The sequence below is a fragment of the Mauremys reevesii genome, linkage group 13, assembly GCF_016161935.1.
Source record: "Mauremys reevesii isolate NIE-2019 linkage group 13, ASM1616193v1, whole genome shotgun sequence".
Taxonomy (NCBI): Eukaryota; Metazoa; Chordata; order Testudines; family Geoemydidae; genus Mauremys; species Mauremys reevesii.
Window position 1 is genome coordinate 39,168,085 of NC_052635.1, and position 17,319 is coordinate 39,185,403.

The 17,319-nt window shown below is 40.5% G+C and overlaps 1 protein-coding gene across 5 annotated transcripts in view; it reads left to right on the top strand.

Annotated features, from left to right (window-relative positions):
• Positions 1-17,319, top strand: part of GNAS (GNAS complex locus) — a 236,215-nt gene that overhangs the window by 142,646 nt on the left and 76,250 nt on the right. For all 5 annotated transcript variants that reach the window (XM_039497954.1, XM_039497955.1, XM_039497956.1 and 2 more), the window contains 2 exons: positions 348-402; positions 496-615. In XM_039497954.1, coding sequence (XP_039353888.1) covers positions 348-402; positions 496-615 — 175 coding nt within the window. The remainder of the gene's footprint in view (positions 1-347; positions 403-495; positions 616-17,319) is intronic.

Consider the following 17,319-nt stretch of genomic DNA (forward strand, 5'->3'; position numbering starts at 1 on the left):
GTCTCCAGGTATTTCTATTCTTTACACTCAAATCCAAACCTGCTTGATCTACAGCATGTCCCTAGTAGTACTAAGATGAGTTCCTCTCCATCTAAGACTACAATTTTAATAAGTTTATATGGGTTTATTATGATTAAACACATGTATCTGAAATCAAAATCTGTTTTCCTGAACAGGTAAGATAGTTGGTGATCTAACTACAAATGTGTTCAGTGACTGAATGAGAGTAAGCAGGCATCTCACTTGTACGTTTTGTTCTAATGAAGTCCTTTTTTGTTTGCATTCTGCTTCAGAAACCTTTGTTTTTGTGGTGCATAAACTTAATTTGTATGTTTCCTTGGTTACAGGGAGAAAAAAATGAAAATTCAGGATATTAAAAACAATATTAAAGAAGCTATAGAGGTAAGTCTAAAAACCATTGTGTCTTGCTTCTAAAAGCTGTTTTTAACCACTATCTCAGTAACAAATGTGGGGTATTTTTCCCTTTCTTTGCAGACAATAGTGACAGCAATGGGCAATTTGGCACCACCAGTGGAGCTAGCCAATCCAGAGAACCAGTTTCGAATTGATTATATCTTAAACTTAGCTAACCAGATAGACTTTGATTTCTCAGCAGTAAGTACATTTCCTCTTCAGTTACAATTGTGCTTTTTGTGTGGATGATTATTTTTCACCTGTATCACAGTAGATGTTTACAAGAATATCATGCAATTCAATGAGCCTTCTTTACTGGGTACATAGGAACTGCCATACTGGGTGAAACCAGTGGTCCATCGAGACCAGTAAACTTCTGACAAAAGCCAGTACCTGATGCTGAGGGTGAGGTGCAAGCACCCCCCACCCCCAGCAGGCAAATGTGGGATAATTTTGTCCCTCATGAAGATCTCCTGATCCCTAATAGAGATAGTTTAAACACTTAAATATGTGGTTTTATATCCCCTTCCCAAGTTTTTTGATAGCTAGCCATAATAGCTAGTGCTATTCTTGTTATCCATATAAATGACAAATCCCTCTTGGGTTTCTTTTTGTATTGCGTAACTAAATAAAATATATAGTAACATAACTAAAATATGCAGGACCAGATTGTGGATTGTCCTGCCTGGGACTCCAGGAGCCCTCTCCTCTTCCCCGTTTCTCTTATTTAGCTAGCCACAATCTTAAGGCAGTTGTTCTCAACCAGGGTACACAGAGGTCTTCCAGGGGGTACATCAACTCATCTAGATATTTGCCTAGTTTTACAACAGGCTACATAAAACTCACTAGCAAAGACAGTACAAACTAAAATTTCATACGGACAATTACTTGTTTGTACTTCTCTAAATACTATACACAGAAATATGAGTACAATATTTATATTTCAATTGATTTATTTTATAATTGGAAAAATTAGAAAATAAGCAATTTTTCAGTAATAATGTGCTATCATACTTTTGTATTTTTATGTCTGATTTTGTAAGCAAATAGTTTTTAAGTGTGGTGTAATTTGGGGAGTACTCAAGACAAATCAGACTCCTGAAAGGGGTTCAGTAGTTTTGAAAGGTTGAGAGCCACTGATCTAGGGGTGTAGGACTGTCAGTTCTGGTGGTGCACGGCTGCAAACCAGCCTGTCCCGATAGGGTGGGGTTCAAGCTCAGCACGCAGCAGCGTTGAGCAAGTGTAGGGGATGATATATACTTTACCTTTTGGAAGAGTGGCAGAGTTCTGGCATGACTCCAGCCAACATGCCACCACAGCTAACCTATCCAGAATTACACTGAGGGTTCTCACTAGTGGACTGCCCCTCCTCACTCCCTGAACCTCATTAAACCTAGCTAATGGCTTTAAAGCCAGAGCAAGTCCAGAGTAAATAACAAAAGGTATAATTAGTTAACTTGTTTTTTGAGGATATATCTGCTGCCTCTGACTCGCTAATGCTGTCACTTGACCTTGGAGACATTCAGCAGCCCCATAAAAATACAAGGTGCTACTTCTAGTTACTTGGAAAACCACTGGAAAGGCAGTTTTGTTAATTACCTCGTAGCATATGATACTTAGTTGTAGTGTTATGCCAGCAATTCCAATGGCAAGATTCAGAAGACTTCATGGGTTCCAGAGGAGGGTATATTACTATACTGTAGCAAAGCTAGGGTCCATCTAGTCCAGTATTTTGTCTCCAGTAGTGGCCAGCACCAGATGCTTGATAGAAAGATGCAAGAAGTCCTGAAGATGTGGGATAGCTTGTCCTGGCAAGATTTTGACTCATCTAAGCTTTAAAAATTGTTTAAACCAGCTAGCCTACAAATTCAGCAATGGAGACGTTTTATAGCTATTATTGCTGCCAATAATTTTCCAGCATCAGTCAGCTTACACAAGAATGTCCTCACATAGCTTGTATCTAACGAACACGTCACTAATGACCAGTACTCCAATATTGAGATTGGCACTGTGATCTCACAATCCAGAGAACCTGCAAAGGTCAACAAAATCAGAAAGGCGGGGTAAGGTCTTGTTTGCGCCAAAGCCAATATAGTAAGAATACCAAAGTAGTCGGAGTAATTAGCATAAACAATCAATTTTTGTAAAGCAGTGAATCCACATGAGATTTTAATTTAAAACTACCTCTCATATTGTTAGTATGTCTTCACGTTTTATAGTTAAATGAAAAATCTTGTGCTTCAGTGCTACAAAAATTCCATACTTTGAGTGCAATAAATAGAAGTATTTCTGAGGGCCAAAGCATTACCTCTCCACTCACTCTTGCTTTGGCTTGCTGCCTGCAGCTCTCACCAAGACCAGCATTTTGTGGTGCTTTAGGCTGAGACCTATAATAATGTGATAGATTCCTATGATTCTGTGTGATCAACCTCTGATTTTTAAATCGGACTCTTCTCTTTTGGCTTGTTGCTGGCCTCAGTTTTCTTCCTGTTAGTGATATTTGTGACTTTTTTCCTGAAGCAAGCGATAGTTTTATACTCTGCGAACTGTAGATAATTGAATAAACCGACAGTGCATGTGCACATTTGTGTAAATTAAGGTGTGTTCAATATACAGTGAAGAAAATCAAGAGGTCCAGCCTGTTTTGTTTTCATCCAGGCACAACCTGAAAAACTTTCATCTGGACCCTTTCTCAGTCCTGCAGTTAGTAGAGATTCCTTTTACATATTTGGAATATTCTGTGTGTTTTTTCTCATAAATATAGAATTTCCTTTCGGTGGCTTTGAGACATGCTTATTCTGAAGGACACAAAGATCTAGTTGAGGCATGCTCAATATAATATGGAATATTTGTTTGCTATTCTCTCTAGGAACTAATACAGTCCTACCTCACGAGGATATTGTGCTGATTAATTCATTGATGTTTGTAGAGGTCTGTGGAATCTTTAATGGAAGGAAGGTACTGAAGAAGTGGAAGATATGATTGATTCTTCTAGCATTGATTTACCTGACTTACTGACAGGCCATTGTTTTGTATTTATACAACTGCGACGCTTGGTGTCCTTGGCATGAGCAAGAGGCGTGGTCAGTGGTGTCTTTTCTGTTATATAGACATCTCTAAATACTACACCCTAAGAGCTTCATAGTAAGGTTTGTTATGTATTCTTGTGATGGTTACAGACTAGCAAGTGGGTTCTGTTGATGCTGATCCACTGCCAAGACTTGAAGACATCTGGCACTCCACAGATATAGTGGGCTGGCAGAATCCTAGGAAAACTGACTGTCAGGTGACGACTTGTCAGTCATGGATAGTCCCACAGAAAAGAAAGGGTTAATCAGTCAATATAGGATATGAACCCCCAGAGAGAGCTGCTCCACTTTGGGATGCGAACACACTTGTGGCTGGGACTACAGACTCCCCAGAGAATGTTAACACTAGTGAATCTGGAAAACCTCTTCAGTCTTGCATTGCTGGGGAAGTGTGAAAAAAGAGAGACACAAAAACTCTGGTGTTCTGAGCAATTTTTTACTAAGGGCACTGGCCCACTTCTCCTGCCTCTCACTCAGTTGGACTGTTTTTCTTCTAAGCTGGCTAACTGCTGTGAAGCCCCAGTTATTTATCTCTATCAGCTTGTGAGAGGGAAGAATGGGACTTGATCCATCAGAGCTTAGGACAACGGCTTCTTTTAAATTTCCCACCTCCCCCACTTCTGGTTTCTCTCCTTACTGAGCTGCCTACTGCCCCCAGCTGGCAGGTTTCGTATAGGACTAAACATTCCAATGCCAGCTCCCAAAAATGGGCTTCCCAACTACCACTGATGCTTTGGGCCCTAACATTCCATCCTCCAGCTCCCAAAACACTTTTTGTTAGAATTGCTCTGATGCTGCGGGAACGGAAGGATTATCATCCACATTGTTCCTGTTATACTACTACTCCTTTTAGCCACCTCCCTTAATATCTGCTCTTTCTCTTGTGTTGGTGGTGAGTGAAGTAAGGCAGGGAATCTGACCAAGTCCACAGATATTTCTTCTCCAGACAAGAGCCGTTGTGTGTGTATTTCTAAGGCAGAAGGTGACGCACACTAGTTTAGGGATACAAATCACCAGTTTAGGGTGATTACAAATGCTTTCATGGAACTCTCATGTTTTCTTGAGCAAAGAAATTGTTTTGATTTTTAAGCACCGATCCTGCAAAGACATATGTACATGCTTAACTTTATGCTCTGTGAGTAGTCCAATTGGCATATTTAAATAAGTTAAAGATGTCGTATATAAGTGTTTGAAAAATTGAGGTTTTAAACTGAATTTCCATTAGCCACCAACTTGGACAAATACTGTTAGCGGGTTCTGTCCCCAGTGATGATAGGAACTGTAGTTTCAGCTGACCTGATTTGAGTGTAGATTATATTCCACTGGCACCTGAAAAATGTAACCTGTGTATTAATTATGTGAATTAAATAAATTAAAGACTGAGGATGTCCCAAGATGTTAACTCCCTGGGCATAGTAATTGGAATATATGGTCTGTGAATGTCTTGGTAGGAATAATGCAAACTTTGTGTGCTGTAGAGGATTTAAATGCACCAGATAGCGCACACAAACACAAAATCTAAAATTCCAAAAAGCCCACAATTTTCTGTAGGTGGAGAGAGAAGCCTCAGCCTTCTGGTTTGCAAGTTATGCAGTACAGCTAAGCAGATCCTGGTTATATGATAAATGTTGTCATTCACTAAAATCATTTAAAACTGTTTTAAGAGGCAACTAGATGCCAGTATCACTTTATGTGTGTGCTGCAGTAACCTTCACTTACACAAAATTTAAAAAGAGTAGTGTGTGTGTGTGTGTGTGTGTGTGTGTGTATATGTATGTGTGTGTATATATATATATATATATATATATATATATATATAAACACACACACACTCTACTATATCTATCTATCTATCTATCTATATACTATATATATATATATATATATATATACTGTAAATTCCTATAAACTTAAAATAAAAATGAAATCTGTAATTCAGAGAAAAAATAAGAGGATTCTGAAAGCAATTTATTCATTTAACTTTACTTTCTGCTCATGCCTACATGTTTGAATTCACTTCAGACACAGAAGAGACACAATATGGGAGTTAATACTTTATTTTAACCTGAGAAAGTTACAGTATCAGTCTTTGTGGGATGAGGGAAGGGAGAATGTAAAAGATCCCCAATATGTTTTCTTCTCTACCCTTCCCACACTTTCTGTCCTTTTTTGTACATTGCTTTATCCCCCAGACACATGCAGTGCCGATACCCAAATATAGCAGAACTTTACCTGCTCTGACTCTTTAACAGTGTTTGGGGCTAGCAGTAGCACAGTGAAACAACACATTCCGCCCCCTTTTTTTTAACAAGCTAGTAATCACACCGTTCATATATTGGGTGTTAATGCTGAGAAATTTTGGGTTTTTTTTAAGCAGTTGTGATGATATTTAATTATATTTAAATGCAATAATAGATATACTATTTTACATATTAGGGTCTACCAACTTTCTTTCCCATTTGCTCATTTGGAACTCATGTTCCAGCTGGTATCCAGACACTCTGCTCTCATTGTGGTGTTTGAACTGGATTTTCTATGAGGATATGCAGAAACTGCAAAGTAATCAGATGGAGAAACATAATAGAGAGGACACTTGTGGTGTTACATCTCCAAAATATAGAGGAGTCGCCCTTTGAGGGCTATAGGTATTTAGGGCCAGCTAATGCAAGACGCTGAGCATCCTCCCATTTGAATTCACCTCCTGTGATCATCATCTAAGTACTCATTTGCAGGCGGTCTGGAAAACGCATGTTTTCTAAGTGCTGAGTCAAAGATAAACAGAATTTAACACCCACATGACTTTTTGGTGTTTGGGTTGCTTTGTTTTTTTCACTCTGGAAAAGAGACAACTAAGGAGGGGGGATATGATACAGGTCTATAACATCATGAATGGTGTGGAGAAAGTGAATAAGGCAATGTTATTTACCCTTTTCCATAACACAAGAACTAGAGGTCACCCAATGAAATTAATAGGCATCAGGTTTAAAACAAAAGGAAGTACTTGTTCACACAATGCACAGTCAACCTGTGGAACTTGTGGCCAGGAGATGTTGTGAAGGCCAAAACTATAATGGGGTTCAAAAAGGAGTTAGATAAGTTCATAGAGGATAGGTCCATCAATGCCTATTTGCAAAGATGGTCAGGGTTGCAACCCCATGCTCTGGGTGTCCCACTGACTGCCAGAAGCTGGGAGTGGACGACAAGGGATGGATCACTCGCTGATTGTCTATTCTGTTCTTTCCCAGTGAAGCACCTGGCGTTGGCCACTGTTTGAAGACAGGATATTGGGCTAGATGGACCATTGGTCTGATCCAATATGGCCGTTCTTATGTATTTTACATTATTCATTAGCTAATCTTCATAACATACCTTTTGTAAATGAGGAAACAGAGATATGAGACATTAAGTGATTTGCCTAAGACCACACACTTCATTGTCACTGGTAGAATTGTGTTAGAACTAAAGTTTCTTTAGACCATGCAGTCTGGCTAGAGCAGAAAAATGAATTAAAAAAGTAAAATTATATTCACTAATGTACTGAGCTGTAGGAAAGATGTGTCTTAAACATAACATAGGTACACCCAAGATTCAGAGTTGGGAATAAATTTGATATACTGCAGTGTCTTATTAAACATGACTACGGTTAAGATTGTGTCACAGTTTTTTGTAGTAAAAGTCACGGAGGGGGTCACAGGCAGTAAACAAAAATTCATGAATGCCCATGATCTGCCCCAGACTTTTACTAAAAACAAGTGTGACAAAATGGGGCTAAGCCTAAGCCCTGCTGTGGGAGGGGAAGGTGGGGTCCAGCACCTGCTGCCCGTGGTGGCTGGGAGCTCCAGGTCATGTCCCCCTCCCTTCCCCACTCCCCAGCCACTCCGCCTGCAGCAGCAGGGATCCCCGAGGACCCCCTGGGGACCGAAGCAGAAAATGTCATAGAATCTGTGCTCTCCGTGACAAAATCTTAGCCTTAAACATGACCTTAAATTGAGAGGAGGACAGTGTATTTGGCGATGTGACTTAGTTAAAAATTCAGCACATTTGGTAATGGACAACTAGATTTCCTGAAAACAAGTGCTTGGTTTTTGTATTAGCATTTACTGGCAGGCGATCTGGCCAGCTGACAGTAAGCAGTTAAAGTACTTAATTCACAGTAACATCCCCACTTTTTTAATCCTTGCTTCCTGTTTGTGTATCTTGTATTCCAGTGGCAGGAGGCTAGGAGACCCTCTTGAAACTATGAACCTGAAGAGAGAAACTTCTCTGTTTTACTGCCACTTATCCAAAGAGCTTCAATGTGTTTTGAATAGCACTGTATCCAACATCTTGTCTTTGGCATATTTTCAGCAGATAGTTTCTGAAATCTAAATGTACAAATATCTAAATTTTAAAAGGGGACTGGCTGAGTTAGGGGATTGATAAAAGAACATGGTGTCTGTCGACTCTTTAAGTTTCCAGGCTGAACCCAGTCTGGGCCAGAAGTGACCACGAGTAGTCATTACCATCTGATGGCCTGTTCTGTGGCCTACGAGAAATGAGAGGCTTCAGTCCTCATCCTAAGAACCTCCTTCATAACTGGCACACATTTTTGGGCAGCCCCAAGCAAAGGAAAAAGATTGAATGGACATAGAGATTCAGAAGCCTTTCTTATAAGGTGTTGCTTCCAGACAAAATTGGAGGGAAGCCCAGCACTTGTCATGGCCATGTTGGTACCATGTCTGGGGTGAACAATGGATTTCACCCTTCAGGGACTGTAAAATTTGCATATTTATGAACTCTAGAAACATTTTTAAAGAGAGAAATCCAAAGTTAAAAAAATAGTGTAAATCAGTGGTACCAAAATAATTCCTAATGATTAGAAAGTTTCTGACCATTTATTGATTATAAGGGTTTCCCTTAGGTAATAATTGGAGATATACCAATCTCCTAGAACTGGAAGGTCATTGAGTCCAGCCCCCTGCCTTCACTAGCAGGACCAATTTTTGCCCCAGCTCCCTAAGTGGCCCCCTCAAGGATTGAACTCACAACCCTGGGTTTAGCAGGCCAATGCTCAAACCACTGAGCTATCCCTCCCCTCCATACTCATGAATTTTGTTGTAGTTTTTGCTTCCCAGCAAAACCACCTGCCTGCAGGCATCAAGAGGTTCAAAACCCTGTGTCCTGTATAGTCACAGTAAGAAGCATTTTATCAGTGTTCAGAAGTTCACAACAGTTTTGAAGTATCCAAGATCAAGTCAGTTGTACATGTGTTTTAAACTAAACCGAAACAAAAATCTGAAAATCAGTTGAAATACTCTTTGTTCATTTGGCAAATGTACTTTAACTTATTCTTTACAGTAATATAATGGGTGCAGTTGGTGTATACTTATATATATAATACACACACACATATATGCTGGGGGAATATGCTAAACTGTTTACCAGTTTTAACATATTCCCCAAGTGTATTATATAAGTATATTGGATATGAATTATATTCTTAAAACAGTGTTATCTTGCCAACTGGCTAAAAGATGAAGAGCTATTTATTTATTAATTAACCATACCCATTGTACTTCATAGTGTTCTAGTAAGCATTCGTTGTATATTTTATAAAGCTAATGAAGGCTTATGTAGTAATATGAGACCTCAGTTTAGCTCTGTGAAAAATGTGGGAAGAGGTAGAAACCACTTTTCTTGATGGTGTGTGAAGCTTGGAAAAATTCTAATTTGTGAACTTTTTCCTTTTTATTAAATAGCAGCCAGTTTTACATATTGGTTTCTAAATTGCTTAGATGTGGGTGGGTGTGTGTGTGTGTGTGTGTGTGATAAAAATTAAAGACAACCCTGAAGTCCTTCACTGGATTTTCTTTAGGTGAATAGAAAAGTACATAATTGAAACCAGGGTTTCAATTTTGAAACTGAATGATGATTTCTGTAGATGGAATTTATGGTTTTAAATTTACAATGATCAGCGTGATTATTTTAGGGGAGGAGAGTAAGTTGACAAAAATGCTCTATTAATCAAAGTGAACCAGGTCAAGGTAGCTGAAGAGGTTAATTGTAACAGAGCTGATGATAAACAGAAATGATAAGAAACCTTAGAATTGGCGTGATTTTTCTTCCTGTGGACACATTGTAAAAATACTGAATAATCTAAATAATTGTCGGTTTTCTGTCTGAATCTTTTAGAAAATGTCTGGTTCGGTCATTAGAAAAAGTAAATAATGAGGAGAAATTTGGTTTTTGTTGGGATGTGAAGCATGAGATAAATGTTGATCACTGAGGCTACTTTGCAAATGTAGCAAATAGAAATGTTTGGTTTGTGGCTTGAGCGAAAAACCTAATAAGTGGGAGATCTTGCTGAGTTTGTGCTAGGACTGCTTTTACTTCACCCATCATATCCCCTGTACTGACATCTCTCAACCAACTGAATTGCCCAAGATTAGATGATATTCTCTCATTTTCCATGTAATCAGAATAATAAATGCTGTATAGGGGACAACCTGGTGCTTAAAAACTGCGAGAACTCTATGTTTGAGGTTGTAGAGTGTGTTAAAATGGAAAACACAAACCAGTCCATGTTGCTATTTCAGTGGTGTTCCTGGGGTGGGGTCAGTCAAAACAGAATGTGGTCTCCATCAGTATGTTTCTTTGATGCATTTGGTTAACTTTTGGTGCAACACAATAGAATAGCTCCTCTACAATTTCAGTGAGATGTGAAAATGGGCTTGGGGAAAATTCATTGACTATTTCAGATAATCTTGACTATCTTTCTATCCAGCTTGAGTTCCGAGAGGTGGTGGACTAGAAATATGGTGGAGGTGATGTTTTTACTCTTGATCCCCATATGTTGTAGGGGGATTTCTCCATCCCCATCACCAACTGTGGTGGTGGGCGCCTGGAGCAGCCAGCGGAGAGCAGAGGTGAAAGTAAGCCGGTCCCGTCTGATATGGTGTACCGGTAAGAAAGTGGCTGCCAGTACACAGCCGACCGTAGCAGCAGGGCCGCTGATGTGGGGGGTCCAAAGGGGCCGCTGCCCCGGGGGCTGGGGATTAAAAAGGGCCAGGGGCCTAGGGTTCCAGTGGCAATTTAAAGGCCCCGGGGCTCCCAGCTGCCGCTGCTGTTACCGCACCAGCGGCTGGACCCCTGGGCCTTCTAAGTCGTCACCGGAACCCCAGGCGGCACAGACCAGGCAGTGCTGAAGGGCTGGCTGAGGGATTCTGGCCCCAGCCCCGCCCCTTCTGGGGACTCAGAGCTGCTGCCCCACACCTTGCCCAGGACCCTGCATACCAGTAAATCCGTGAAGTTACTTTCACCCTTGGTGGAGGGGTAAATCACTGCAGGGGGTTGGGGACACCCCGTCCGGTGGCTCCTACACTGCACTGAGCTCAGCTGATAGTCCCGGTGGGGCTAAGAGGGGAGAGAACTACAATTCCCCTGCATGGAGCAGCTGGATCCGGGTCAGACCCATCCCCAAAAACCTCCCCCCACTTCCTGCCCTCATCACCTCTCAACCGTGGGGGGAGGGGGTCACTGTATAGGGAGTTGCTGCCCCATCCGCCCAACCCCTGTGCATCTGGACATCCCTATACCCAGATTCGCCCCTCGCTGAGCCCCACCTCCTGCACCTGCCCTTCCCCGCTGACCCCTCACCCCTGCACCCACACCACCCTCTGCTGAGCTCCCTGCACTCAAACACCCTGACGAGCGCCACCCCCTATGCACCCAGACCACCCTGACAAGCCCCCTGCACCTGAGCCCCAACCAGCTGCACCCAGACCCCCAACCCACCAAGCTCCACTCTCCCAGCACCCAGACACCCCCCCCCCCACTGAGCCCCTTCCCCCCCACACCCGCCTGCCAAGTCCCAACCACCTTCACCTGGACACCCCCCCAAGAGCCCCTGTGCATCCAGATCTGTCCTGCACCCAGACCCTCCCCCCCCGCCACTGTCCCACCTGCACTCAGATTGCACCACACAGAACCCTCTTACCCCACACCTGGATTCCTCCCCCCACTAAGCTCCTCCATACTTGGATCCTGTTAGATTGAGCCTGCCTGCTGGTGCACCTGGTGGGGAGGGGCAGGGCCCCGGGGTGTTTCTGGAGCAGGCCCAGCCCTTGCGTCCTCTGTCAGGGTCGGGTACAGTGTCAGCATCGAGTCCATGTCCTGGGGAGAGCAAGAGGGCGGGGCTGCAGCGTGATCTCCCACCTCCATACTGTGCAGCCAGTGGACTAGGCTCCCCACTACCATACTGGAGCTTCACATTTATTTATTGATTAATAAAATTTCCAGAATTTTACAGAATTTTAAAATACCATGTGCAGATTATTTTTTTGGGGGGTGGGCGGGAAGGTGTGTGCACAATTTTTTACTTTTTTGGTGCTGAATTCCCTCGGGAGTAATAGTCCCCATGGTTGCAGGCCCACAAAAGTATTTTCTGATTGGGCACTTAGAGTTGTGTAAAGAATCTGTAGTTGAAGCAGTCACATTATGTTAAGCTATTTTGCAGCAAATGAAATCTTAAGTACAGGAAGACGTGCACTTTGTGACTTCTCAGAGTTTTGGATGAAGTTTTTGCAACAAACTGTTCTCATGCTGTGGGAGTCTTGAATATACTTTCCGTGTGTTACCTGGGGAAGATGGCAGTATGCATTCATTTGCATTCATCTCTTTTAAAATGTTGCATTCGCTCTTCTTGCCAGATCTCTACCAAATGTGCTCTTCCCAGTTGCACTTCAGGAGACACATGAAAGAGCCACGGTCTGAGTATCACTGCTATAAAGCAGCACTCTTGCTTGCTATTTCTAAGTTTGTACTTCACTTAATAATTGACCAGACGTATGTTTTAACTAGAATGAAAAGTCATTTAAACTCTCTTGACATAATTTCCATTAACTAAATATTAAAAATTCTAGATCCCCTTTTAAATTCTGTACCAGAGCAGCAAGGGTTATTGAAGGAGTTTGGGGAATCTATGGAGAAAGGAAGTTTAAGAAAATGTAAACAAGATTTTCTATGTACATGCTATTGTCTCCTACTTACGATTTGAAATTATCTTCTCTGAGCTATCTGTGCAGGAAAATAGTTAACAAATATAATTAATTGATTTATAATTTCTATACCAAATACTACAAATATGGTGTAACTGATTTTCTTATCCAGCAAAATACACTTGCCAATGCTGAGATTTCTACTTACATTGATATATGTGTATAATTCCCAATAACATTTGTTGTGGAAAGGAAAATTAATCCTGTGTGGAAAGAGTCATAAATTGTTGCCCTCTTAATCCTATGACCTTTTGAAGTCCTGCTTACTCATGGGATCTGCAAAATAAAATGTGAGTTGGTCTCTCTGAGTCAGCATCCCCCAGTGCAAGACCAACATCACAACAGTAAATTCCGCTCTTCCCCATTACATTTTTCTATTAAAGAAGAATTGTAAATATTTTCCTAGACAGAACAGTCCGACTTAGTCCAGATCAGAGAAATAATGATTTGAGGTACAGCAGGAAAAAAATAAAGAAAAGTTAGATCTGCTTATACACTGTACACGATTGCCATAAAAAGCTTAGTGCATGCTAGCAGAATTTTTACTGATATCTTAGTTACAAAGGTAGCGTCTGAAAGGTTACCAGGTTCAACACAGTGCTTGACTGTCATTTGCCAGGCTTCTTCCATAACCATACGGTAGAATGACAAACCTGTTCACTTCTAAACTGGAATGTCATCTTCACACAGTTCTAAATCTCATAGATTTTGAGGGTGGAGATAGGGAAAACATATTCTCTACTAGGTACTAATGGTGAGCTGGAAAACAGAGAAACTGTTATCTGGGTATCTATGGACAACAGGGAGCATAGTGTAGCCGTTAAAGAACAGGACTTGTGGGCAGCTCTGGTTTCTATTCCTGGTTCTGCCACAGACTTGCTGTGTGACCTTTGCCAAGTCAACTGTTCTGTCATATTTTTCTCATTTATAAAATACGTGTATCTGTCTGTCTCAGGGGGGTTTTTGTGAGGCTTAAATTACTAGTGTTTATAAAGGAGTTTGAGATGCTCAGCTGATAGGTGTTATAGAAGTGCAAAGTGTTGTAACACAAGAATTTTACCATCTTTATTAAAAAGCAATAAGACATGCTCCAGATACTATCAGAGGCTGATCTGATTAGATGCTTGAGCCTCTGATGTCATCTCTATACACTTTTATTTCTTCTTCACTCCACCACCTCCTCAGTAAACAGCCCTTCTAATGAATAGTCAAACAATCCAGTTAGCCTCATGGGGTTTGTTACCTGAACTGAGATTGACAAGCCAGAACTACAGGATAAGAACAAACAGCCAGTTTCAACAATACAAATAAAATTCTGAATACTAGTAAATTAAAAAGTGGAAGTCAAATCCTAGTGAGGTAAATAGAAAGAAGCATAAACACTGCCAAATTAAGTGTAAAAATGTATTAAGAAAAGCCAAAAAGGAGTTTGAAGAACAGCTAACCAAAAACTCAAAAAGTAATAACAAAATGTTTTTTTAAGTAATCAGAAGCCTGCTAAACAACCAGTGGGGCCCCTGGACAATTGAGAGACAAAAGGAGCACGTAAAGACGATAGTCAGTGCAGAGAAACTAAATGAATTCTTTGCTTCAGTCTTCACGGCTAAGGATGTTAGGGATATTTCCAAACCTGAGCCGTCCTTTGTAGGTGACGAATCTGAGGAATTGTCACAGATTGAAGTGTCATTAGAGGAAGTTTTGGAATTAATTGACAAACTTAACAGTAACAAGTCACCGGGACCAGATGGTATTCAACCAAGAGTTCTGAAAGAACTCAAATGTGAAAATGCAGAACTATTAACTATGGTTTGTAACCTGTCCTTTAAATCAGCTTTTGTACCTAGTGACTGGAAGATAGCTAATGTAATGCCAATATTTAAAAAGGGCTCTAGAGGTGATCCCGGCAATTACAGACCGGTAAGTCTAATGTCAGTACCGGGCAAATTAAAGAATAAAACTGTCAGACACATAGAAGAACATAAATTGTTGGGCAAAAGTCAACATGGTTTCTGTAAAGGGAAATCGTGTCTTACTAATCCATTAGAGTTCTTTGAAGGGGTCAACAGACATGTGGACAAGGGGGATCCGGTGGACATAGTGTACTTAGATTTCCAGAAGGCTTTTGACAAGGTCCCTCACCAAAGGCTCTTACGTAAATTAAGTTGTCATGGGATAAGAGGGAAGATCCTTTCATGGGTTGAGAACTGGTTAAAAGACAGGGAACAAAGTGTAGGAATAAATGGTAAAATTTCAGAATGGTGAGGTGTAACTAGTGGTGTTCCCCAAGGGTCAGTCCTAGGACCAATCCTATTCAATGTATTTATAAATGATCTGGAAAAAGGGTTAAACGGTGAGGTGGCAAAGTTTGCAGATGATACTAAACTGCTCAAGGTAGTTAAGACCAAAGCAGACTGTGAAGAACTTCAAAGAGATCTCACAAAACTAAGTGATTGGGCAACAAAATGGCAAATGAAATTTAATGTGGATAAATGTAAAGTAATGCACACTGGAAAAAATAACCCCAACTATACACACAATATGATGGGGGCTAATTTACTACAACTAATCAGGAAAGAGATCTTGGAGTCATAGTGGATAATTCTCTGAAGACGTCCACGCAGTGTGCAGCGGCAGTCAAAAAAGCAAACAGGATGTTAGGAATCATTAAAAAAGGGATAGAAAATAAGACTGAGAATATCTTATTGCCTTTATATAAATCCATGGTACGCCCACATCTTGAATACAGTGTGCAGATGTGGTCTCCTCATCTCAAAAAAGATATACTGGCATTAGAAAAGGTTCAGAGAAGGGCAACTAAACTGATTAGGGGTTTGGAACGGGTCCCATATGAGGAGAGATTAAAGAGGCTAGGACTTTTTTTGCAAATTACTGAGAGAGGTCCTATTGTAAGTAACTGCTATTCATGATAATACACAGTGTGCACAGTAGTGAGTAGTAGCTGACTTCAACTGGTCACTTTCAGTAGTATGCCTTAGACCCGGTGATAACTTTTCACAGGATTAGGGCCCAATTTACTGAATTGCATAGGCTGCATTGGGTTTCCTAGTCACTTTTTTGAATTAGTGAGATTCTGATGTGTTTCAGATATGAAAGAATAGGTCCTATTTTACTAGGTCCATGAAACAGGAAACATTTGAATCAATTACTACATTATCAATGCAGTCTACAACATACAGGACATTTTTTATAACCAATTTATAGTCAGAAAAGATATGACAATATCTCCAGCAAAGTAGCTCTCTGCTGATATGCTCTATAACAGGAGTTCTCAAACTGGGGGTCGGGACCCTTCAGGGGGTCTCGAGGTTATTACATGGGGGTCGTGAGCTGTCAGCCTCCACCCCAAACCCTGCCTCCAGCATTTATAATGGCGTTAAATTAAAAACACTTTTTAATATATTTATAAGGGGGTTGCACTCAGAGGCTTGCTATGTGAAAGGGGTCACCAGTACAAAAGTTTGAGAACCACTGCTCTATAATTAATCTCCTTTTCCCTTTCTGTAGTAACATTACAGCCAGCTTTATTAGTTTGCCTGATGCTTTATTTTTTTTTTTTAGAGAGTTTCCTAGCTTTGCCTTTAGATTTGTATTTATTTTGCCTAACAAGCTTCAGTTGTAACCAGAGGTGCTGGGATCTGGTTTCCACTGCTAACGAGTCAAAAAGGCAGAAGGTTTGCATTGCAGAATGCACCACTCATGCAGTGCAGAAATTGTCTTGAAGCCTGCATTGAGTATAAATATTTAATACAATCTTTTGGAAGAGCAATACCATTTTGCTGTCAGCTCAAAACTTTGAATACAGGTCTATACAAGAAACAAGACAGGACTTTTTTTTTTTTTAAATATGAAATGGGACCTATTATAAGATATAAATAGCTTTTCTAACAGTATTGCTTTTTACACAGTGGTTGGTTGCTTGGTTTGTTTGCTACAATACTTTCTAGTTCTTCAATTAAAAAAAATGATTTAGCTGCTATATAAATGTGGCAGCAGCTGTGTATGAGTGTAGCCCTGCCTTCAATTTAGTAATGATCCAAAGACTGTGCCAGTACCAGCAATTCAAACTGCACTGAAAGTGGGGACACTATTAGTACTTAGCTTCTAATTTGTCACATGCCATAAAATAACATCTGGTACATAAATTTAAGATATTGTCAGCTAGAAAATTGTACGGTTATGCCCTTCAGTTACTGCAGTGTTCTCAGCAAGGAATCTACACAGTTTGAGAGAAACCTTTTTAAGAGTTTCTCAAACCGCACCACCCAGAATTCTGCACTTCTTTTTTATATGACATTGTGCAAATATCACTTCTGTAGTAATTATGATGGTGAAAAACTTGTACTGTACAATGTACTGTATCAATGCTTTATTTTTAGTACTTTGCTCTTAATTTATTTAAATAGTGCATGAGATGCTTAACATCATAAATTTGTGTGCACACCCAGTAAATCCCCACAGTCCTGCAATATCAGGGTCATGAGTTCCTACTTAGGATTGAATCCATGTTGAGGAAGTAGTGCCTTAAATTTAGGTGTAATTTGCTTTGCTTTTCTCAAAGCAATTTTAAAGTGTAGGAACAGATCAATTAAATTGCCACTGAAATAAAAGTGAGTGTCAGCTGAATCATGTTGAAAATATACAGAAATTTTAAGAGTTTACACCAAGAGCTCAGCTCTTTAGTTCCAAAGAGAAGACCTACAAACTGATTTATGGGTGTGCTATTCTTTTAAAGGGGCTGCTGTCAGGTTAAAAATGATGCA